At 41.5% G+C, this 24,379-nt stretch overlaps 1 protein-coding gene across 5 annotated transcripts in view; it reads left to right on the top strand.

Annotated features, from left to right (window-relative positions):
* gpc5c (glypican 5c) overlaps positions 1–24,379 on the top strand; it is a 139,594-nt gene that overhangs the window by 15,949 nt on the left and 99,266 nt on the right. For all 5 annotated transcript variants that reach the window (XM_088085426.1, XM_088085428.1, XM_088085427.1 and 2 more), the window contains one exon: positions 2,739–2,900. In XM_088085426.1, the coding sequence (XP_087941552.1) occupies positions 2,792–2,900 (109 nt within the window). In that variant the 5' untranslated portion in view covers positions 2,739–2,791. The remainder of the gene's footprint in view (positions 1–2,738; positions 2,901–24,379) is intronic.

Below are 24,379 nucleotides of genomic sequence, written 5' to 3'. Positions count from 1 at the left end.
CAGCTAGGCCTGACTGATGCTGCTTGCTGCTACTATCAGTAACGCTATAGCTGGGTATACTTTTTTAATTACAATATCAGTACCAATACAAGTACCCCTAAAGTGATCCTGATACCAAAAGAGTACTCCAATACCCATCCTGTGAATTGTGTGGCATGTAGTATAGCGATACTGTCAAATATTTTGTTGGCAAATCTGCGTGCTGAAGTGCCAACTCAATGTCAAATACACTGCGCTCAACTTCATGTCAGACTGTATTGGTTGTAGCTGCTGCTGCAGGAGTGTGAGTTCCACACCGAGGACAGTTGTGAGAGTTTGGCCGGCTGCATCGCGCTGTGACATGGCTAACTGTTAGCATCAAAAGGCTAATGTTACCTAAATAAAGGTTTAAAGGTTTGATGTCCGTAACGGCTCAGTGTTGGATGTAAACACTGCAGCTGTGGAGGCTTGTGCTAACCGCGTGAATGTTGAATGCACCATTTTTTTTCCAAGAAGAGACTCTCAGAACACTTTAGCAACAGAAAGTCTGCTGATACAGCAGGAGGTCAGGACAGTCCAAGATCATATTTCAGGTGAAAAAAATATATAGTGCAGGTATTGTTTGACAAGGAGGCGTTTCCATACTATTTGACACTGGATTATGTGGTCAGTACCCAGCCTATGTGATCACACCAACTATTTCTCACCTGAGGGAACATTGCTGCCACTGTTCTCTCAGGCAGAGCCTTTTCTACTCTCCGCAATTCTTGAATTGACAACTGATTGGTCAGACAAGTCATTCTGAGTGGGATCTATTGTGGAAAAAATTTGGATTTGTTTCATATTGTTATTCTGAATGTCATTCATTCCTTATTTAACAAAATAGCCCAGTGATGAGTGAAACACAATGTGAAGACGCTGTTTTTGTTTGTTTTTTTTCTTGTTTTTTGTTTAGGACTTTTTTTTTCCAAGCGGACAAGCCTAAATCTCGAGTGTTGCACAGTTTCTCTTACCTAGTATAAAGTCGTAGAAATGTGTTCTTGGATTGCTTCTCTTGGTTGGTGAGGTCATATTAAAAGAGATCCATTTAATAAGGTTGGTGTCACTAGATCTAATGGTCAAAGTATGATGACATTTAATCCCAGGATGAGGTAGAATGCCAGAAGTTTTCACTTGTCTTTTTATAACTTCATAACCTAGACAAAAAAAAAACATAGAAGCAGAACTAATGTACCCATATTTTTTTTTTTTTTTTAGAATTACTCCTAAATTGATCATGCATTGTGAAATGTCATTTATGGATTTAAACAGAAGTTCAGCTTAATGTGTGTTAAGTAAATATGTAAATACCAATGGTTTGTATGATACAACAGATTGAGTTTCTCATTTATATTGCACCCATCAATCAAATTTGGAAAGGAGCCCTAATAAGCCTGCTAGGCGGACATTGAGAAGAAGCAGATGTAATCCTAAAACAAAAGTATTGCATTATATTTTGTTAAAATATGTCATATGCAAAATTTAAACAGTACACAAAAACAAGATAGGACTTTGCAGGAAGTATGAAGAGGGAAACTGTGTCAACAGGGAGATGGTGTCAACATAAAAAGACTGTGCTGCTACAGAGATGGAGATAATGAGCTGTAAGGGGCAGGACAGCCAGTTATGACTTCACTCGCCTGGCTCTGGGATGGGAACAAATGGAGCCTCACTGGGTAATTAAGAGACACCCAGGCCTCACTAGGATATGCCAGGCAAATGGAAGAGAGGGAGCAGAAAGGGAAAGAGGGATTGAGAATGCAACCCTATTGTGTTTCATGGAGGGATTTGGACAGTGAGGCACTGGTCTTGCGGTCTGTCCTAAGGCCATGCTTTAGGCTCTAGTTACAACACCTGCCTCCAGCCACCCCCGTCCAGCCCTTCCCCCTGTAAAATGAGTTATCATATCAGACTTCTGCACTATGGAAATCTCCCTGCACAAGGAAATGTGTGGGAAAGGACGATTTTAATAGCCTGTGCTAATTGTGAACAGTCTCAGTGATGTCATGACAGTGTTTATATGCGTAGCGATGGCGAGAAGCAGGTGACACTGGCAGGACAGGGTGGACTCTTGTTTCCGCTGATGTAATTGTGCCTGATTGAGCTGTTCATTGGATCATAGTATTTGCAATTAGGTCGTTGCCTTCATGTGGTTGTTCTGAACTGCAGTATTACAGCTAATGTCTGTCTACTTCTAGAAGTGATTTCACACAGTTTAGTCTATGTGTGTGTGTCCCTGAGTGACAGTAAATTTAGCATGTTTGCATTGCAAAATACAACTACATGCAAGTATTTATATGTTTTTATTGGACATACAGTATACATGCATGTTCAAATGTATGTCTTGAAGAGGTGTGCAATTGTATGAGTCAAAGATATTTATATATTTAGCGGAGACAGTATTTTTAGCAGGAAACGTGGATGAATTCTTGGTCTACTTTCTCACCCTCCCGTGGTGCCTCCACTGTCTCCCAATGGAGTTATGGCCTGTCTATCTATGTGCATACTCAGGACACTATACATATACTCACACATATTTGCACAGCACGGTGTAGAATCATATATCTGTCGTACAGGATAAAAGACAACCTCTCATCCAAGGTGAGATAGCTCAGTTCTTCTGCTCTTGTTAGCACTGAATTGAAAAGAAAAAGAAACATAAATGTTGATCAAAAATAAGAAATAAAAACATTATGTCCATTTTTGCTTGACTTTCCTAGATGTGGATCTGTTGGTTTGTAAGCACCAGGGTCCATCCTGCTGCACCCGGAAGATGGAGGAGAGCTACCAGTTTGCAGTAAAAAGAGAAACCCTCCACAACATTCAATCCTACAGCTACGAGCTTGAGCACCTCATCTCCGGCCACTCAGATGCCTTCCAGGGTAAGTGCTGGGACAAAAGGTCCAAGCCTGGGTTGGATGGGATTTGCGTGAGACACTTGTTGATGGTTGGGAAAGAGATGTTGTGATTGAGTGGCTGGTGACTTGTCATTTAGCTATCTGGTACATACTGTACCTAGCTGAGACTGATACTCCAGAATGCAGCCTCTGCAAAGTATTTAATTTAAAACATGGACCCAGCTTCATACTGACCTGTAGCTGAACCTATGCCCCTAATTTCAATTCAAATTCAGTAATAAAAACAAAATAATTTCGTGTTTGTTTTCGTGCTTCCAAAAAATATTTATCTGTCCAGTATGTGGTGAAAAAAGTTTCTACTCAGTTCCCCAGGGTCACGGAAGCTGGCGTGCAGGCAAGTGTGCAACTCAGAAAAAATGGGCATGGCTTTACTCCCCCTCCTCTTCCCTTCCTCTGTGGGTTTGGCAGCAGCATAACTGTGGAGAGGGATCAGTGAGGGTAAACGGGGAAAAAGAGGGTATAGAGGCCTTTTCTCAGCATTTAGAGTTTGGTGGAAGATGATCTGCTTTGTCATTATCTGATCCTGCTCTTAGGACAGTGAAACAATTACTGGAACCCTTGAGCAAATTACAGTAGTTTTGGAGAGTGAAACAATCTGTGTACAGTCATTATTTTTGTTTGTTTGTTTGGTGTTTATTTTGGGTTGTATTTTTTGGTTGCGATGCCTCTTTGGCTGCCGGGTCAATTCACATGTCTGAGTTCCGGATAAACAAGGCCCCGCTGTAGATACAAAGCTTGTTTCAGCCAGGTCTTGCCTGCCAAAGGGTTTTGTACTACGCCCATCTGAATAAAGCCGAGCTCTAGTTGCCCGAGCTTGTCCTTCCTCTTCCTCTAGTGATTGTAGTGTCATTTAAACTTTAACGTTTCCGAAATAGACCCAATATTCCTCCCCAAAACCTCCAAACACAATCCCACAGGGTGGGAGACATGCCTAGGATGTTTTTAGTCTTACAGGAATTTCGGTACCATGCAATTAGTTTTATAAAACAATGGACTGCTTAGACTGCCATGTAGGCTAAGTCCTGTTTTATCAAGGATGTAAGACTACAGTCTTGGTGTGCAACTCATATGTGAACAAATGGTGTCGCGGAGAATGTATTATTTTCAAAAATCGCTGTTGTGGAAATGATTACTGTTATTTTTTATTTGTTTCATCTGGTAACACTATATATTATTGTCACAATGACCCCTTTACACCTTGCAAGTTAATGTGTCTTGAGATTGTATCTAGATAGGATTTTACCTGATTACATAGTTGTATTTGAGGTGCAGTTTGTAGGATTTAGGGGCACCTTTTGGCAGAAATGGAACATGATATTCATGACTTTGTTTTTATTTGTTTTAAATCTCCTGAAAAAAGGATCATTGTATTTTCTTTACCTTAGAATGAGCTGCTTACTGTATATCTGCATGGAGCAGGGCCTCCTCCACAGAGTTCGCCATGTTGTGCTGCAGCAGCGCAGGATTCACAAACCAAACACTGGCTCTCGATATGGTACCTTGAATTTTTGTGTCAGCCATGGTAGTTTTCCAACACACTTGGCACACAGAAGTTTCAGTTCTGTAACATCCCCACTAGATGTCACTAAATCCTACACACTGCACCTTTAAGTATGTGTCTCTCATGTCTACATCCCGATCTGATTGAGATCCGATTGCTCTTTCCAGCTCATACAACAGAATGTCACTCCTCACATACTTCCATTGCAGCTTTATGTGCTTTTTTAAAAAAATTACATTGCAGTCTAGATTGGTTGTCTTCATTTTCCACCATTCACTTAGCCAGTACTTCATAAATGATTCAGCTGTGATATGAATTGCCAAGTTTGGCTGGTGTACTTTCGTCCAACCAATTAAAAGCAGAGACCTCATTTCGGCTTGACCATAGACTATAAAATAAGGGACGTAGCTACCGTGACATCACCATCGGTTTGTGGACTGCCATTTTGGAATGCAGAATTTGGGTGGGGCTTTCTTGGATTTTTGTCACCAGAAGCGACCATATTTAGATAAGTTGGTGGAGTTGTGCAGGAGCAGGGTGGGATCATAGAGTTTAGTGACGCCTTACAGACAGCTGTCACTCAAGTGGCCCTGCCCTTAAATATGTGTAACTCCAGGACTTCATAAAATGTATTAGCATTATAACATGGGGTCTATGGGGATTGACTTGCCTCTGAGGCCAGTCTTTTGTGACTATTCAAGAAAATGCCATTTTTGGCACCTCTGCATTGGCTATTTTTTAACCTCAGAGGTTGCAGCTTGTTCTTGTATCAATTCACAGGTGTCTTGGATATCCATAAGCTTTCTTGCTGTTTTCTAGCCAGCGGGTTAGTTTGCTTTTTGCTAACTGGCTAACGGCCACAACCTTACTGGTTTGGAACAGTCACGCATGGTTACGTATTGCGCCTCACGTAATTGTGGCATGTGGATTAAAAACTTGGCTTCATTTACGCTTGTGTTCTATGTGGTTACATAATGTCCCTGACCACCTCCAGGGGTGGTGTGACTGTTCCGAAAACAATCTGTCCTTAATACGTTTCGGGTGCATTTACACATGTACATTCACACATACACACCACCAAGATATGAAATTTCAGCACCTTCCAAGATATTAGTATGTAGGTTCACAGAGTGCTGGAGATAAACCCCTCTTATACTTGTTTTACAAGCAGTTTACATGAATAGAAGTAGCCATGTTTGAATAGTGGTCCTGGTATTTGTCCTTTTCATCATCATTAAGATCTTTCCCTTCTTACCTCATGTCTGAGTCTGTCTGGAGAACGACAATCAGGTGTTTTACATATCCCGAAAAGGTCAAGATGGAAAATAACAATGGAATAACAATAGAAACTGAAGTATGGTGGTGCCGAAAATGATGATGTCACTAGCCCTCAATTTACAAGGCCTTCTAAGGACAGTCTCTGTGCTGTCTGAGTGCCTCAAGTGGAATGTGAAGTAGCAAGTGGCTCATATACCACATGAAGTAATGAGAATATGATTTTGGCTGATACCCTTAGTACTGTTATTCACATGCTAGATGGTGGAAAATTGTTTGTGGGTAGCTTTCTCCTCCGACCAATTTTTGTTTGCACTGTATCTATCCAATTGCACCACATGCAGTCCACCACCGAGCCAGTTGTCTGCAGGCTCTGCTCTTCTGCTGATAATCTGTTTATTTGATAATTCTTTCATGATGTGGCCACTACTTTTTTAGATTTCAGCTTTCCATCTGTCTGTCATTCAAGTCATACTTTAAATCTTGCAATGACAAGTCCTCTGTGTGTGTGTGTGTGTGTGTGTGTGTGTGTGTGTGTGTGTGTGTGTGTGTGTGTGTGTGTGTGTGTGTGTGTGTGTGTGTGTGCGCGCGTGTTTTCTTTATCCAGCTTTTACAGTTTCAACTCAAAATCACTCCTGCTGATTGCTAAAGTTTAGCCAAAAGGACAAGCCCATAAGAAAGGAGATGATGTGTGTGTAAGGAGTGTGTCTGCCTGTGTGTGTTGGTCTGGGTGTTTTTATTGGCCTGCCTTTGTTTTGACAGCCCTAAAGGCCCTACTGTGCTTTGTCATGTGTGGGAGTTGTCATGTCGTGAGTATGACCCCATAAACACAGACCACATTTATGAATGCTGAGAGGTTTTTTCGCAAGTGTTGCTGATACAGGATTAATATGAAGGAACAGGTTCACTTGTATGCTGCAATAACAAAGCTCTCTGGTGAAACAGAACTAACAATCCTTTGGGATTCTCTATTGCTGTTGACTTTCACCCTGCGACTGCCACACCCTAAATAGTGCAGGCAGGTTACATCTTTTTACATAACAACCTCCATCCCCTGAAATATATCCTCTTCTCCATCTTTCCTCCTTATAGTTAACTTTCCTTAAACCTACACACAGAAACACAGAGGCCAGCCCCCCTCAGGACTCTTCTTTCACCTCAACACAGAAACACACTGACTGATACCCCAGACTTCTAATCCATGCCATAGTTGATAGGTAATGAGTGCTGGGGCCTGATGGTGGGTAGGTGTCAGCCACAGAGCCCAGTCTAAGCTGGGCCAGCTTAGAGCTGCCATCAAGGGCTTTGGCCTGTCAGCCTGTTCTAGCCAATCAGATCTAGAGTAATCTTACTGGCTGGACACCTCTCCTTGCCTCCTGATTGGCTGGGAGAAAGCTGAACAGATGGATTGGCCACTAGAATCTTTGTGCCGTTTTTTCTGATGGAACTGTAATCAGTAGATCTATTCTCTACTTGCACAGTATTACCTGATGTATATCTGTTGTATGTAGTGCATGTCTGTTAACTTCCTTTCAGCAATGCAGTAACATTACCTTTACCCTCTAACCTTAGGGGCCTTAGATCAGGGACCCGGTGCGGATCTGAGTACACCTCAAAGTCCATTTGATTAGTGTATACACTGTACCGTACCAGGGCAATGGGAAAGTCGGTCTCAAATACGGTCATATGTTACTCGGGTATGGAGAGTATTTGATGTGAACACCCACTGGCTGGTATCCACCGTACCAAAACTAGAGAGTGGACTCCTATGTAATGTTACTACAAGGACTTTTTAACCAATTATGAAACAGACTCAGTTTAATATTGATGCTTTGATATGAGATGGCAGCACAGCCCTCTGCGGACAGACCCAGATCCATCTTTGCTACCACCTTCAACCTGCAGTGCAGTGTCCATTTGGGTTATTTTTCTACACTGTAGCACAACAAAAATTTCATGTAGATTATCCAACTGTACTCAGGTTTTGAAATATTGTTAACAGTATTCAACATTTGTTTTTGAATGAAGTGTGATGATGATTTTAATCATCACCTCAGTGTCTTTAAATAGCCAGGTGTGCTAGTCAGCTAGCCTAGCTTACTACTAAAATGAAGAAAAGCACTGTCACATTTGTAAGGAGAGCGGTCAGCTCTACAGAGCTCTACTGCCCACTTTCTCAAGACAGTGTATGTGAGGTAATTCAATTTTTTTGCAGCTCTTCCAACCACAGAGTGTAAAAAAATAGCCACAGCAACCAAACGTTAGTCGAGCTCTGAAAATAAGGCTGATGTTGGTGCTACACTGAGTGACTGTTTAATGTTGCTCATGGTCATATAAGATACTGGGGCGATTATCAGAATGATCAAAAACGCAAAATACAAACTCTTAGTATGATTACAGTATGTAATTTTATATGTACACAGCTAACTGTGTAACATGAAGCAACTAACTTAAAGACACTATGCAGGATTTCCAGTTACTGTTTGTATATGCTTGCTATCGAAAGTGAAAGTAAAATCCAACCCCAGATTAACTCTGGTTTGGTGTTATGCCTCACGATATTTAGATTTTTTCTGTGCTGTGTTTAAGTGCTGCTTACAGTCTGACACCTGGTCTCTAACTTTTCATAAAGCCCTGATCTTGCCTGGTAGCACATTTGTGTTTCCTAGGATAGCAAAGGTATGAGGTATGGGTCGTGATGATTGAGTGGGATTACTTCTGTATGAATCTTTACATTGGTTTTAGGAAAGTCCTGCATAACATATGTTTTAGGATGAAAAAGCCTGGTGATCACTAAGGTTGGAGTTGAAGGTAACAATACTGTAGAGCTGACACAAAGTAAACAGACCTGCAGTTCGTAAAAAATGGATATATGTCACACTAAATTGTGCAAATAGATAATTAGGTTAAAGCCTTATTTTTAGCTAGTTCGAATAAGCTCCAATATAAATAACTTATTCAGTCCGATAAGCAGCAATCTCCTGTTGGCAAATTGTTGTGCAGGCAATCCAATTTGCGTGTGTGTGTGTGTGTGTGAATGACAGGTGGGAATGATGAGCAAGAGAGTAAGTATCTGGGTACACCATATACTCACACTGCTGGGGAGCAGATGTCAAGAAAATGCTGACACTTTTGATCACTAGTGTCACCGATATGAGGGGGACCTGGCCCACAGCTAAAGGCCATGACATCTGTGTTTGTGTGCGTGTGTGTGCGTAATGCCGGTGTTTGAGCATTTAGTACATGTGCATTTTGATCATTGTGTGTGTGTGTGCATATACATGTGTACCAAAGACATGTGAGCATGTACAGTATTTACCACCCTTCCAAGTCACTATGATCACCTCAGGGCTCAAGTTGTCCTCACAGGAGTTGACAAATGCTTTTCAGAGAAATGTATTCTGCTGGCCTAGATAGCTCTCTTTCATCAATGAAAGTGCATCACATTTAAAACTTTAGGTGCCCTTCAGTGACAGGACAGGGAGTTCATTTGAGAAAGAGTGGCAGTGAGAGAGAGACAGAGTTAGAAAGAGGAGAGAAAGAAGCTGTGGCAAGGACAGTGTCTTTCCTCATTGAGGCGACATAATTAGCTGATCCTTGTCTCACCATCCAGGAACTCTCAAGACCCACCTGTCCTGGGAGACAGCATGAGCATGAGTGTATGCAAAAGTCAAAGTGATCAAAACCACAACCTGAGGTACAGGGATACTTGATGCCTTCAGCTGTTTAAGGGAAAATTGACCACCTTTTTATGGATGTCCAATCAGTGATGATTGCAAACAAGCTATCCATTAGAAGTTATTGATAGGGGGACACAATTTTCCATATCAGGCCCCTCATTTCCATATCATACCCACTCCAGCACCTCCAGTGGTGCATAGGCCTTTGCATTAGTCCCTTGGATCTTGGACCCAGGCTCATCCGTACACTTAGAGCCCTCCTCAACACCCCAGTAAATATAGTCAGTTGAAGCAATATATTCCTCAGTGCGTGTTATATAGCTATGCCAGCAGTACCTACATGTACCAGGATGCACTGGGTATGAGCTAATGACAACCAGCAAAAAAAAGTTGTGGCCTCTTAATGCAGGTAATGAAATACAAACTTGGAGGCTGTGCAGTTCGACCCACGATAGCCAAGATAGCAACAAGTCTTTGTTTTTTTCCACACTGTCGATGGCAGCACATTAAAGCCTCTTGCACAACAGCCTTGGCCTTTATCTGCTGCAATTCTGCAGGCATGTATTCTTGCTCAAATAAATTTAATATTTGCCAAAATTGTAAAACCAAACTGTAAAATGTGTCCTCGTCCATAACATCCGCTGTATCATATTTTGGAATGCAATTTTTGTTGCTAGTCCTAGGAAATGTCGCTAGGAAATGTAGCTAGTTTGCGAAAAGAACAGGGAAGTTCTGTTTTAGAGCGCAACCCCCCCCCCATCTAAGCTGAAATAGCTTGTAGTTCTTCCTCCTTTCAGCTTCATCACTGTAGCATGAAAATGGCATAGTTGAAATGAGAAAGAACAGATTTTTGCAACTGTTGAACTTGGTCAGTTTCTCTCGCTCAATATACCTGCACTTGTAGAGTGCTTTCATAGTCATGCAGCCACTCAAAAAGTGCTGCTCAGCTTCTAAATACTCATACACCATCACACATAGATGGAACAGCTATCAAGAGAAATTTGGGATTCAGTATCTTACCCAAGGATACTTTGATATATGGACTGCATATGGAGGGCATTGAACCACTGACCTTCTGATTAGTGAACAATCCACTTTCTGCGCCACAGCAGTACGCACTGAAGAATTTTTTTTTCATTGATATGGGACATTTAACATCAACCCTGAGTGGGCATCCATATCAAACAATATCATTCAACTTGTGACTTACCGGCCTGTGTTAGGGTGCTGAGTGGCATGCCGACTGATTTTAATTCATAATGACAAGAAATCGATTGACACTGGGTTTTTTTTTCTTTGAATGTAAATAAGGTGCCAGAATGCATTAAAAAAACACCACAATAGAACTTGTTCACCCCAACAGACTCCCAACAGAGGTCTGGACTAAACATCAAAGTCCTCAAATCCTAGAAATGCCGCTGTATACAGCAGACCAGCAAATGTCGAGGGTTGAAAAAAGGCAATTTTTGAAAAGATTTATCTTTATTTTGCTTTTATTATTATTATTTATTTATTTTTATTTTTTTTTAACATTTTATCTGATAAATATTATTGTGTATATATTAGCTGGCCCCTCACCTCCACCTCATTTTGCAAAACTGGACCCCAGGCACAGCAAATTTAGTATCCCTGATATAAAAGTTGGCAAATTTCCCCTTAAATGCCAGAATAAGAGGACTCAGAGACCTGCGAATTAGTCAAGAAAGACAATGAACACTGACTGGTTAGTTTGTTGGTGTTTCTGCCCCCCTGTAAATGTTTGTTTCCCCCAGGCTTTCACAGGTGGCTGAATTCAACCTACTGTAATTGTCTCTCTGCCCCTTGAGGATTTGCAGCCTCCCTGATTGCCTGCTTGGATACAGTAGATAGTATTTGCAGTGCATTGCTCTTTGCACTCCTACCCCCAATGTCTCTCATTCCCCCTCTAGGCATAGACAAATGTCTCTCATTCCCCCTCTAGGCACAGACAGACAGACAGACAGACAGACAGACAGACAGACAGACAGACAGACAGACAGACAGACAGACAGACAGACAGACAGACAGACAGACAGACAGACAGACAGACAGACAGACAGACGCACGCACATTTCTAGCTTAAAGCCTCATTGTTTATAAGCCACCCCAGATGAAACTGTTTTGAAAATTCCTCTTCTGTCTTCACTTTTCCTGACAGGATCATCCTGGGTGGCTTACACAACATGCCCTATGTAAAGGCAACTGTCTTATTTATTAAATAGTGATGATTTATGTGTGTGTGTTTATGTGTGGGCATGTGCGTCTGCATGTCTATATGTGTGTGCGCAAGTGATAAGAATGATGAATCACTTGGCTGTAGTGGCCTATCTTTCATTCTTTCATCAGACACACAAATCCCTCTATCTATATTGCGATCTCTCTGCATTCGTCTCAAAGTTCTCTCACTCATTTCACTTGTGATCATTTCAGCCCCGTCCTCTCTCACATCATTATTTTTTTTCCCCCTCTCACTTCATGTCTGCATGTTTTTTTCTCTGCAGATGTTTTGACCGACAGGGTTATTGCTCTAGAGGCTGATGCTTGGACACAGGATGACATTGCGCTGCACCATGAGCTCATGCTCAAATTAGGGAGGATATCCGGAATCCATCCCTACACGTCTCATTTAATCATACAGGGCGGAGGGAAAACATGTTTATGGACCTAATAGTGGGAGCGAATATATCGCATGTTTGAGTGCGTACGTGTGTGTCCTAAGCATGTTTGTGTTCTATCTACGCCTCTCTAGTCTCCTGAGTAGACATGACACATAAGGGCAGGATGTGTGTCCCTCAGAGTCTGCAGGCTCGCTGGGGAAAAAGAGGGGGAAGAACAAAGGGAAGGAGGGGGGAGAGAGGGGGAAAGCTCAAAGCCTCTCGCAGTCATAAAGTCACACTCAAAGCTTCCCTAATTACCTCTGCTTTTCATCTGCCCCTCTCACCTCAGCATGAATATGTGAAAATGCAGAGAGAGGGTCGAGAGAGAGAAAACAGAAAAATGAGACGGAGGGAGGGCACATGGTTTGAGTAAAGTTTCAGTTTGAGTAAAGTGTGCACAGGTGTGTTTGAATGCGGCTCTATCAGGTGTGTGATGTGGTCTAGCCTTTAAAGAACACTGAATCAACAGGTTTTTGCCCTCTGGATTCACTGCTGCTGTCTGACTCCCTCTGTCTTCCCGGGTGTCTCTCTCTGTCTGTGGTCCATGCTTTGCCAGCATTGGTTGCTTAACAAGAGCATGCTGGGTCTAGGTGGGCACGATGCCAACAGCTTGCGTGCTGGCATGTGCGCTGCAGGGAACCCTCATGTCTCAAAGATAACCCAGCTGCCAAGAGAGCGCTCCACAGAATAAACCCATAAACACGAAACTCGTCTCCATTCTATTCACCCCAAAAGCCTCCTTTCATTTTTCTTCTTTATTGTTATTCTGCTCCCCGACGTTCTCAGTCTTCCTCACCAACCATCCATGCTCCCTAACATTACATCCAAAGCCTAAACAAATACGAGGTCTGTGTAGATTAGCCTGCCGCCAGCCTTCACAGCCATAATTTGACATACTAGCATGAAATGAAACTGAGATAGAAACCCCTTTATTTCTCGCCAGCGCCATCTCCTCTCTCATGGAATGATTTTCTGACGCTAGTACTTCACAAACACTATTTCCAGCACTGCTTTTCAGCTTGCCTCAACAAATGTTCATGGTGTAGACTAAGCTTCATCAGTCTCACTTCTATTGTATGAGTACAATAAGCTTGATGTCCAGGAAGTTTCTTGGTAATCAGACAAAGTCACATCTCCCGGGGCTTGTTCTCTGTCCAAGAGAATTTGGCTTTTCTGGAACACAATCTGTCTGGCTGGCTGATGGGATTTGTACTCTGCCGCTGCTGATTGGTCCAGCCTGGCCTTTTCCTGTGTCCTGTCTGAAACTGCTGCACCCGGCCTTCCCAGAATGATCCCACAAGCCATAAAATGCGTGTATGTGTGTGTATAAGTTTTAGATATAGATCTACATATGCACACATGTCTGTCTGTGTAGCAGCTGGCAGTCAAAATCTTTAACAGAAAATGTCTAAAAGCCAATAAAATGGTCAGACTGCTTCTCTTTTTGATGAAATTTTCACCGGTGATGTCATGAGAAATGATACTTAGGTACAAAGTTAATGCAAAAATTCTGTTAAGGTGATGATTAGTGTTTTTTTACAGTACCATAGGTACCACAGATGCAATTGTTCCAGACTTGACAGGCAGCATAACTGCCTAAAAGTAGTTTAGTTCTCCATAAAATGCCAAAGGAAGAGGAAGAATGCCTACTTGCACAAAAGAACATAAACAACATGTGGAATACAGCAACAAGTAGGAGCTGCAGCGACAGCTCCACTTTGTCTCATCAAAATAGAAAGTTGGGTTTTTTTCCCAAGGCCAGCATATTTTATTTATTTTTTTCATTGATTGAAAATGGTGTGGCACGTATTTAAACTATGCTACATATCACTGCATTGTGACGAGGCACTGAGCGTCACCATCAACATCAGCGTTGACACTGCGCCTGTTATTGTTACTTTCGCTCAGCTGTCTTATCAGTGGAGGGCAAATAGCCTACTACAAAGACCAATCATTTCATCTTACATGTGCAAGTGGTAAATAACAATGGAGGAAAAAAATATGTTAATATACTGTTTAAGTATACTGTAAGGGGAAAAAATTTGACACGGCGAAGTATTGCAATATTTTGTTCGGCAATATTGTATCGATACACGGACGCCAAGGATAAATTTTTTTAAATATAGAAATCATTACTATTGCAAATACAAATTAACTTTTGTGATAGCTAACTAGAATAATAAAATCATTTGCTTTTTAGTCCACTAGATACAATTTGCTGCAATAAGAATTAGTAAAGTGAGATGAACAGACTAAAAACAATCTGATTAAAAAAAAAGATTTTGACAAAGTTTTCCTTTAGGGACATAATTTGCGAAAATGTTAATAAATCACGCTATATAGCAATATATTTTATCCCAATACCCAGCATATCGCAAAATGTTTAAAATCGCAACCATGTAATTTGTAAATTGTATCGTGACTAAAGTATTGTGATAATACCATATTATGAGGCCTCTGGGCCTCCATTATACTGTAGGCTATTGATTTGCTATGTTTACCCAAAAAATCTAATGAGCCTCCATAAACTAGTAATTTAAATATGAGGTGGATCTTCAGGGATGTATACAATTGAAAGTCAATTTATTTTAAATGTTTGGAATAAATGAGTGTATATTTAAGTCCCCAGGATTTATTCTTTTTTTTCCCATGGTATCCCATCAAGCATCGATAATTACTAAATTTCACTGGTATTAGTGTCAACTACTAAATTTCTGATATTGCCTAATAGTCACAAATCTACCCTTTTGCTCACGTAAATGACTGTTGATTTTTAAGAGAACTGATGGAGGTGTCATGAAAATAAGGTCATGCTGGTGGAAATGAGGGAGTGCTGGTGAGACATGTCATGAGGAGAATAGAGGCTTAACATTGCACATTGGCCAGACGTGCATGCTGTGAGGGAGAACCGCTTCCATCTGACGCCTGTGGGAGAACAGGGTGTGTGCTTTGTATGTGCTTTTAATGCATATGTGGATGAGCACCGTGATGTACATGTCTCTAGGTTGTGACTCATGCTGCTCCTTCAGCACAAAGTAGGTTGGATTTGGCTTTCCATCTCTCACCACCAATTCACTTCATCACTCCCTCACTCAAGTCTACCCACTTTCCTCATTACGCCCTGTGTTGGACACTCCTCTGCTTCCTCTCCTTCCTCCTCCTCGCCTCTATGGCTCCTAGCGCACCATTAAGTAGTCCCCACGGTGGGCTTTATTCACTGATCCTACAGTCATTCATCCATTGTATTCTAGAGGAGGAGGTACAATAAATGAAAGAAATGGACAGACAAAAAAAAATATTGCTCTGACCCTGCCCAGCCGTGTCCCGTTTGTGTGATCCATGATGGATTGTGATATCTGCTGTAATGTCTGCCAAAATGAACAGTCATGGGTCTGCTCTTAAATCAACCCCAACACAGACTATCACTGGCAAACTCTTAATGCTGGAACTAATAATGGAATTGTCCTTCACAAATGTTTTTATATATTTATCTTGATTATTTAGTATTTGCCTATGATTTATTTCAGCCCACAAAATGGATTGAAACTTTTTTTTATTGGCATAAGGATAAGGGCTTAGGTCTTATCAAAGAGTAGTTTTGGCTCATAATTGAAACAATGCACAAGTGACCCTGAGTATGTTCAGGTCATAAGAAAGCTGAAAAATGAAAACAGGGGCCACACCTGCTATGAAAAGTGGAAAATTCTTCATTAGACTCCCTTTCATCTTTGATTCCTTTCACACCTCAGAGTCGGCTCAAGGGTCTGTTTCATGTTAATCTTATGTTAGCCTAAATGTTTCCTTTCCCTTTTCATGAAAATCTGGAGTCCAGTCTCTTTCTCCGGCCGTCTCGACTTGTCATCAGTTTCCAGTTATATAATGGGTTATTACCTTGACAAGGCTTTTTTGTTTATCACAAAACCACAGGCTGTCATCAGTGTAGCCAGGTTTTTTGGGAAAATGCTTCCATTCTGTTAGATTCACTTGTTAATGTTCCAGTCTGCAGAGTATAAACCACTGACAGTTGATTTGCTGGTGCATGGAGTCTACTTTTTATTCAGATTCTTTCTACCCTGCACTTGAGTCCTTCTTCAGATGTGCATGTTCTACATTTCTTTCATCTGCAGATCTAAACTATATTTGAAAGCTGTATCTCTGGAGTAAAATGTATGTTGCAGCCTCTCTAAAAAAGTTATAAATTAGGGTTGGGCCAGTGTGAAGATTTTCAAACAGGTTTAATATTAGGCCAAACACTGTACCGGACATTGAATTTTACCACAAAATTTACTGTAGTTGCACTTGACTCAGCAGCTGCTTCTGAGTGGAACATAATGACTCCGTGTCCCAATAGCAAATGAGTGTCTGACTATCCCATTGCATCACATGACATCAGAGCTCTCTTTTTACACTGAAAACATTAAATATGCACTTCTCTAATTTCATGTATACTTAAATAACAGCTGTTCACTCAAGATGGGAGTGGAGACACTTAGAAGATGGATGAGAGGACTACTTGCTATCTACCTAACCTTGTATTTTCAATCAGAAAATGTTTTATATTGTTATATATTTACTGGAAATGAAATACAGTATAGACAACAGCAGGAACTTGGGTTATCAGCAATGGTCATTTAGCTTACCAGTAACATTCAGCTCTCTGGTGATCTACTTCCAGCCAGCTGCTGATTCTTTTCATAATAAATAAGGTTGGACTGTGGAGATAACTTAATGAATCAGCCGCTCAACATCCATTGCAGGGCTGTCAAGGCTAGCGACAGGAATAAATAGAAACATAGCATCCACCAAAAGCTCACCTCAAAACTGCAGAGCTGCGTCGCATGCAGCCAGGTAGGACTCACATTCAAAATGTCGCCATATTGGCACAATTTTCAATTTCTTAAGAGACTAACTCTGCCATGTTTTGTATTGTAACCCCAAAAAAACACATTAACGTTTTAGTAAACAAAGGCAGTGTGCGCCGCTCCTCCCCCCTCCCATCCCTACTGAAATTTGATCTCCTTTATGTTGTAAATTGCCACAGTCTGTCAGACACCAGTGACTCTGTCAGTCCCTTTAAAAACACAATATTACGTTAATCAAAGTGTCATGTAGCTTATTACTAGTGCATTGCAAGTTAGATTTAGCACCGTGACACTGTCAGCACAGTTAGCTGATGTAGACTACTTTTTAATTAGCCAAAATGTGCCATAATGGCAAATGTGAGTTCAGCCAGTTTGAGTAAAATCAAACCAGTTTAATGTTGGACCAGACCGGCAAAACCGGGAATCAACCCAACTCTAATATGATATCTAATACTAACTGTATGTTCAGTAAGGCTGTTTATACTGTATTCAAGAGTCAGTCAGTGAAAATGTATTTTGTGTATGCCACTCGGTGCTGCTCCTTAACACTACACTATATCAAGACAGACACTGTGATTTATATACCAATAAACAAAAGAGAAATGGGGGGTCACTCCAGACCTGTGGCTCCCTTAATGCGTAGGACCAGAGGTGCTGTCCGTCACCCTGTCAACAGTCTGCCCTCATGCTGGCCCTCCACATCTCCCCTTTATGGCATTAGTCATTTGAACAACCCTCCCTCCCTCCCTCCCCTGCTCTCCCCTCAGCCCCTCACCCACTGCCCCTGCGCTCTGTCTCCTCTGTCCCCGTCCTTCTCTCGTCTGCTCATTCCCCTGCCTTCGATCATGTTTCCCTACTTTGGCCAGAGCAGAGAGCAGTGATCCCCCCCTCCTGTCCAATCTCCACCGTCACCCCCCACCCCCCACACCACATTATAGCTCCGTGCACCCTGAATGCCCTGGCATCTGTGGAATTGTTTATGTTTCAGAGTTTTGATATAGCTGGGCTGCCTTTTTAATTACCCCGCCCCTCCCTCCCTGCACTCAAGCTCATTATCCCACCTGTTAGCCCCCTGATAGGACAAGACAAGCAAATTAGGATTTGGGGCAAGGGTTCACTGAAATTTGTGCATACACGTTTGCGATTGCACATGTGGGGTTTCTAAAGGGCTTGTGGAGTCACCATGTTTTTGGCAGGAGTGCAGCCCCTCGGTTCTTGCAGGTCAAATTTGCGTGAACAGCATGTCTGTGCCTGTTGTCTGACAGATGAGTCATGCTCCCACTTTAGACTCTAGACATGTGATTTTACCGCACAAGTATGATGAATAAACAGATTGATTCATTGACTTATTAATAGTTTATTACCATTAAACTGTTTGCTGAAAGGTTAGAGGCTGGGAGATTGTATGACATTGCAGCTCTCCCCTGTAACCTAAGATGACCAGTGCTGAGTGGGAGATTGCCCTATGTACAGTATTTCTACTAATTAAAACAAGGATATGTAATCTACACATGTGTCACTATGTCATATATCTGTTTGGTGACCTGTCTGAAACCCAAGCCTGTGGTGGGATTAAAATGCTTTGCCTGAGAAGATGGTTGTTGAGGTCCGCTAAGGACTGATTGCCAAGATAGGAAGGGCCCACAGTTCCATGGTATGAGAACAGTGTCTCCTACCTCATTATCACAATATTACCGCATCTTCAAGCATGCAAATATGCACACCCACCTCTATAGGCCTACTTGCACATACTTAGAAATACAAACATACTGTACATGCATTCGTGCTTGCACTTATTAAAGAATACAGTCACACGTATGACATTGAAACAGATAAACCCTGTAACCTGGGCCTATGAAAGTAACAGTTATACAGTTATACTGTATATTAAAAGGCAAAGACTGAATTGCACTATGATTAGAACTTGTCTGTTGCTCTTTTTCCATAGAGCAAAAGACATGAAACACTTTTCTGATCATACAACAGGCCACATCTGAACATACTTTTTATCTTTAGCTAATTAGGCAAAATACATTAATACATCATATACAAAGGTCTAATATTGCTTTTATAATGTTAATATGACAATCAAGATCATTTTTAACACTTGTGCTGCAAACCATGCACAAGACTCTAAATCTCTGGATAAGCAGCAGCTAAGTTGTGCCTGAGCTGCGCTGCTCAAGCAAGACATTCTGCGACTCACACGCAGTGCTTACGCAGGCAGTGTGAGCCAGGCGTTAGCCGTACTTTGAAGCATTAGTCTGCTGGACTGTAAAGACGCACCATTGTGTAACTGACGTAACCATGTAGTTGCAGTTGCTTTGCGGCATGTATCGCTGTCTGTCACCGTGTTTTTTGATACGGCCACTAGGAGTCATCAGAGTCAGAAATCAAGTGCTACACATAGGCACTTTAAATGTTATTAACAATTTACTACAGCAGCAACTACTTTTGTTACTAGAACTTCTACTACTGATCATCAATATGAATGTAACCCCCTGTCTGGTCTGTGATGGCTGTCTGGTGCCAAATGTCTGTGCTAAGATTTAGCAATCCAGCTCTGATGCCTTGGCCTTAAATACCAACTCAGACTGTGACATTACTATTCATTTAGATGTACACACACTCACGCAAACAAGAAACTGTCTCAGTGAGAGAGTAGTTCAGAAAGCAGGGAATGCTGGGAAGCAAAGGCGAAGAACACTACAGTTGTGACTTAAATCATAGAGCTGCCACTGAGCTTATTCTGACTCAGTTATTGTGGCAGCTTCACCATGGTGACACTAATTGTGCCAGTAAAACACTGGGTTGCCACGCAGAATGTAAAGTGGAAATAGCTTCTTACGATCAAACCCAGTGATCTCAGAGAGTGGTCTTGGCATAGCGTTGGTGGAAAGATATGGTATAATATCCCATCCCACAGTCATAAATACATACTCAGTTTAGGCCACTGCAGGACAAAGGACTCCTCTGCTTTGCCACTACTGCTTTTTTATCCATTTAATACCTTGTTTATTCCATGCAGAGAGCATGTCAGATTAGCCCCACAGAGCCAACAACAAAGCAAGACTGTTCATTTATTCCTGTATAGTTAGCTTGACAATTATGTGTTTTGAATTTCAGAGTTTTGAGGACTTCCTTAGAAATTAAAGATAATTGCTCCATGCAAAATAGCCTCCATCCAGCCAGACTTCATTTCCCAAGAGACTTACCGATGGGAGTGTGTGACATGGTAATGATAGCCACCCACGACTGTACGTCTGAATGCATTGTGGTTAGATCCAGATTCAGACACTGTGGTCAGCCAGAACAATCAGACCCAATTGACTATCATGCAATGGTAGTTACGACTTAAAAAGCTGCTGGGTATTTGTTTTTTTTGTTATCAGCCAGTTTCCCAGTACTGAAAAGTGCAGAGAAACCCACAACAACTGTACTTGATTTATCACAGAATGAGAAACCGGATACATTTGAGCGTGGGAGAGAACAGAAAATAACCGATGTTTAAAATGAATGAGCCACGGGATCCACTTTTTTGTTTGTCAGAGGAAGTGTGGAGAGGAAGAAAGGTGGACTCTTGTCTTACTTGTGTATACTCAGAAAAGGACATGTTTGAAGTAACAGCCATGGAGAGACAGGGAAGTGCTCCGGACCCAGGGGCCAAATGAATCCAGATGTCAGAGCATGTTCACAAGGTGGAGTCCACTTGTACAGTAGTTGTTTTTCCTTGTTCAAACGTTCAGTCGCTTCTTTTTATTCCATTTTTCCTGGCGCTCTCTCACTCTCTTCCCTTTTTTTCCCCCTTTATTCATGTTCTCTCTCAGTGTCACTCTCTTGGCAAATAAAAGTATAATTTTTTAACAAGTACGGAATGTCTTAAGGATTTAATGATGCTGACAGAAACCATTTGAAATATGTGCATCCAGTCATGAAGGTCTTGAGAAGTATAAGACTAAGATAAACTCAGTTGTCTTGTTGTGTAGATTTTTGTTTTGCCCCCACCACAGAGAGTAAGATTAAACCATGGTATTTCTGAGCATGATAATTTTATAATAACATTATGTAATGCCATGTAACCTAAGCCTGTGGGTACATCTTGCGGTGTAAATGTCTGACTGGCAGGCAAGCAGGCAGACCTCACACTGGTACTGACTCTGCAGCCCCACGGGCTTATTGGAGACACTGAGGTGGAACTGAAACTTCTCTGTAAATGTTTAGCTATTTTTGCTCATTCCTTTTCTTTTTTTGTTTGTCATGTTGTTGCCCTTTTTTGTCTGTCTGTAGTCCGTCATCTCGGGAGGTCTTTCTGAAAGCTTTTCAGCCTACAATCAGTCACCCTTCGCTTAAAAGTAATAATCATAAACAGACCATTACTTTTCATGTTTGCTTTTTTTCTGTCACACGCTTTCTCTTCAAAACCGATCTAACAGGCGACACGTAAGTGTGCAGGAGCAGTGCTGATTATGACAGCAGTGCTTTCTGGTGCACGATTATGAGTTGTGCCTTTTGCTGGCCAGTGGGGAGTCCCCGTGTGTCACAGACAGCGGTCATATTAGTGCAGCTGTTGAGGAGGACATGACTGTTGTTATCCTTCTGTCTGTGAGCAGGGAGGGGCTGGACACACACATACTCATTTGGTAACAATCCCCGGGCTGAGATAGATTCGCAATGAGAAAGGTATTCTTATGAATGAATATGTGAGTGTTAACATCAAGCAAATGCATTTTTAGATTAAGACACAGTGCATGATTATTAACATTTGGATGGCAGTCAGTGACATATGCAAAATGTTAATACACTGTGAACTTTTGCTATGTTTTTTGTTATTTCATTTTATGGATATAGGTGTGTGTGTGTGTGTGTGTGTGTGTGTGTGTGTGTGTGTGTGTGTGTGTGTGTGTGTGTGTGTGTGGGTGTGTGTGTGTGTGTGTGTGTGTGTGTGTGTGTGTGTGTGCGTGCATGTGGCGCAGTGTGTGGGGGTGGGGGTGAGGGGCTGTTGGCACCCTCCTTCTCCTGTCTCAATTTCTGTACAGTTGCTACTGCTCCTTCATGTTCTGTCATGCTTTTAAGCTGACATCACACCCCAGAGGAGAGTGTTGTGTCCAGGACACGCATACACAAACACACGCCCACACATACATACATACATGTACAGTCCCACACAGTTGCATACAGAAGTGGATGTGTGGAGAGCTGCGGCTGCGGAAAACAGGACGGAAGGTTACGAGAATAAGTAGACAGGTGGTGAAGAAGATGGTGGGACAAAAGGATGAGTCTGGCTCATAGACTGTATAAAAATAATTGATATAGCCACTGGTTTGTGGTTTTGAAGCCATGAGTTTAGCATTTAGTGTGTCGCAATTTTCGTTTTTTGGAACCAGAAGTGACCATATTTGAATACACCTTACAGACAGCAACCACATTCTTAGTTGTTCATAATTTTTTTTGCAAAAATTTAAATGCGTGAGTTATATAAAGAAGCCACCCCTGTACAGTTTTTATAATAGCTATAGTGTGCCTTAGTAATGAGTTCTGAAACCATGAAGTGAGTTAGTATTTCAGCATTCCTGGTCCCTTTGTCTTGAATTCAATAGATTTTTTTTGAATAGGGTTTTTGGTTAGATGCTTGAAATAAGGTTTGTGGTTCACGCAAGCTGAAGACACTTTCACATTTTGTTCAACAATGTGAAATATGTCAGTATATATCTCACCTGTGAAATCCAATGGAAAAATGCTGCAGGCTTTTTCAAAAGGTAATGACAGCGACACTAACCCCTGCGCCTACGTAAACGAGAAAAACATCGTCCCTGTGGAACTTTATAGAGACCCAAACCATTTTTGTACCAGGCTGTAAACATGTTTATTTCTGATGTAAAGTTAGGCATTTTCACATTTAACTCGCTTTTTGAGCCAGTCTCAAGTGGCCATTCATTGAACTTCAGTTTTTGGCACCTCCTCATTGACTTCATTTTTCAGCCCCAGAGCTGCTTAGTTAGGCTGTATGGTAGAAATGGCTTCATGTATTATATTTAGCAAGACTGGACATTTTTCTGCTCCTATATGATCATTTTTGATCAAATGAATCCTAACATAACTTTCTAGTAGACCCTTATGTTACTACAAGCCATATCAGTAAGCAGTGAAATGGGGAGACGAAGTGGTGTATTTGAAAAAAAAAGGAGAGAAAATGAACAGGGAAAAGGGTCGAGCTGTTTTTCTAAATTTCATGTCGCATTTCCTGGACTTTGCTTTACCCTCCATCTCTCTACTTTATTACAGTACCTTGCTTTGCAAGAAGTGGCACTTCATTGGCACTAATCAGCCTCTGCACTGACATCATTGATTGCCTTACAGCTTCACTCGCCTACCAGGAAATGACATAAGAACTAGATTACTCAACTGTGGTGTGGTGTGTGTGTGTGTGTGTGTGTGTGTGTGTGTGTGTGTGAGTGTGTGAGAAGTAGCCTGGTGGCATGTCAAACACCTCTGCAGAACCTGGAATCCTGCAGAACTTGGAATATGCAGTATTTGCCACAGAAAATGCAAACTGATTGCGGTTGCTGCTCCTATCAAGATGCCTTTGAAATCTCTCCCCCTCTTTCTCCGTCTCTCTTTCTCTGTAGACAGGCAGAGACTGTTTCCTTAAGACATACTTACTGGGGTGATGACTTCATACACAGTGATATCCAACCACATTATAGGGAAACTTTACACTGGTTTCTCAACCCAACTCACTGATGCACACAAGCCAAGCGTAGCTGGTTGGAGCCAGGGTTTGGATATGTGTTTGCATTTTGGATGCCTTGCACATTTCATGCAGAGCTTCTTGTCATCAATGGTTTTTATAGGGTTCCCACAGTCATGGAAAACCTGGAAAAGTCATGAAATTGCACAATCTTGTTTTCCAGGACTGAAAAAGTCATTGAGTTAGTAAAAATCATTAAATGTTTTTGAAAAGTCATGAAACTTTGTTTGAAATTATTGTTATTCTGTTAAACTTCTAAAGATAACCTTCCACTTAATGTAACATATGGGCACATTTATTTTTTGCAAGTTATGTGTTTACATAAGGTAGCTGCACATACGTGGTATCAGAATCGACATTACAATGTGACGTCATTGCATCAAAAGACGTACAATGTCATGTAAAGAAAATTTTAATGGAAAACTTGCATGGTCCTTCTTTTCCATGACTAATAGTCTTCCCCTTTAACACAAGGTCACATGTATATGTGACAGAGTATGACAGCATATGTTATGGGAGGTAATATGACCTTCCAGTGTGAGTGTAAAAGAGTACTGTAACTGGGCCGCACATACAGTGAAGCACGTGCTTTAATGAAATGGCAATGTTATTATTTCTACTTGAAAAGTCATGGAAATGTTTTGAAATTTTGTCAATTAAATGTGTGAGAACCCTGCTTTTTTAGTATTACCCTCATATGAA

This window comes from Plectropomus leopardus, chromosome 12, assembly GCF_026936395.1.
Source record: "Plectropomus leopardus strain MGB_pleo_1.0 chromosome 12, ASM2693639v1, whole genome shotgun sequence".
Classification (NCBI taxonomy): Eukaryota; Metazoa; Chordata; class Actinopteri; order Perciformes; family Serranidae; genus Plectropomus; species Plectropomus leopardus.
The sequence above is the reverse complement of the archived record's forward strand: the minus strand, read 5'-3'. Positions and strand labels throughout refer to the sequence as shown.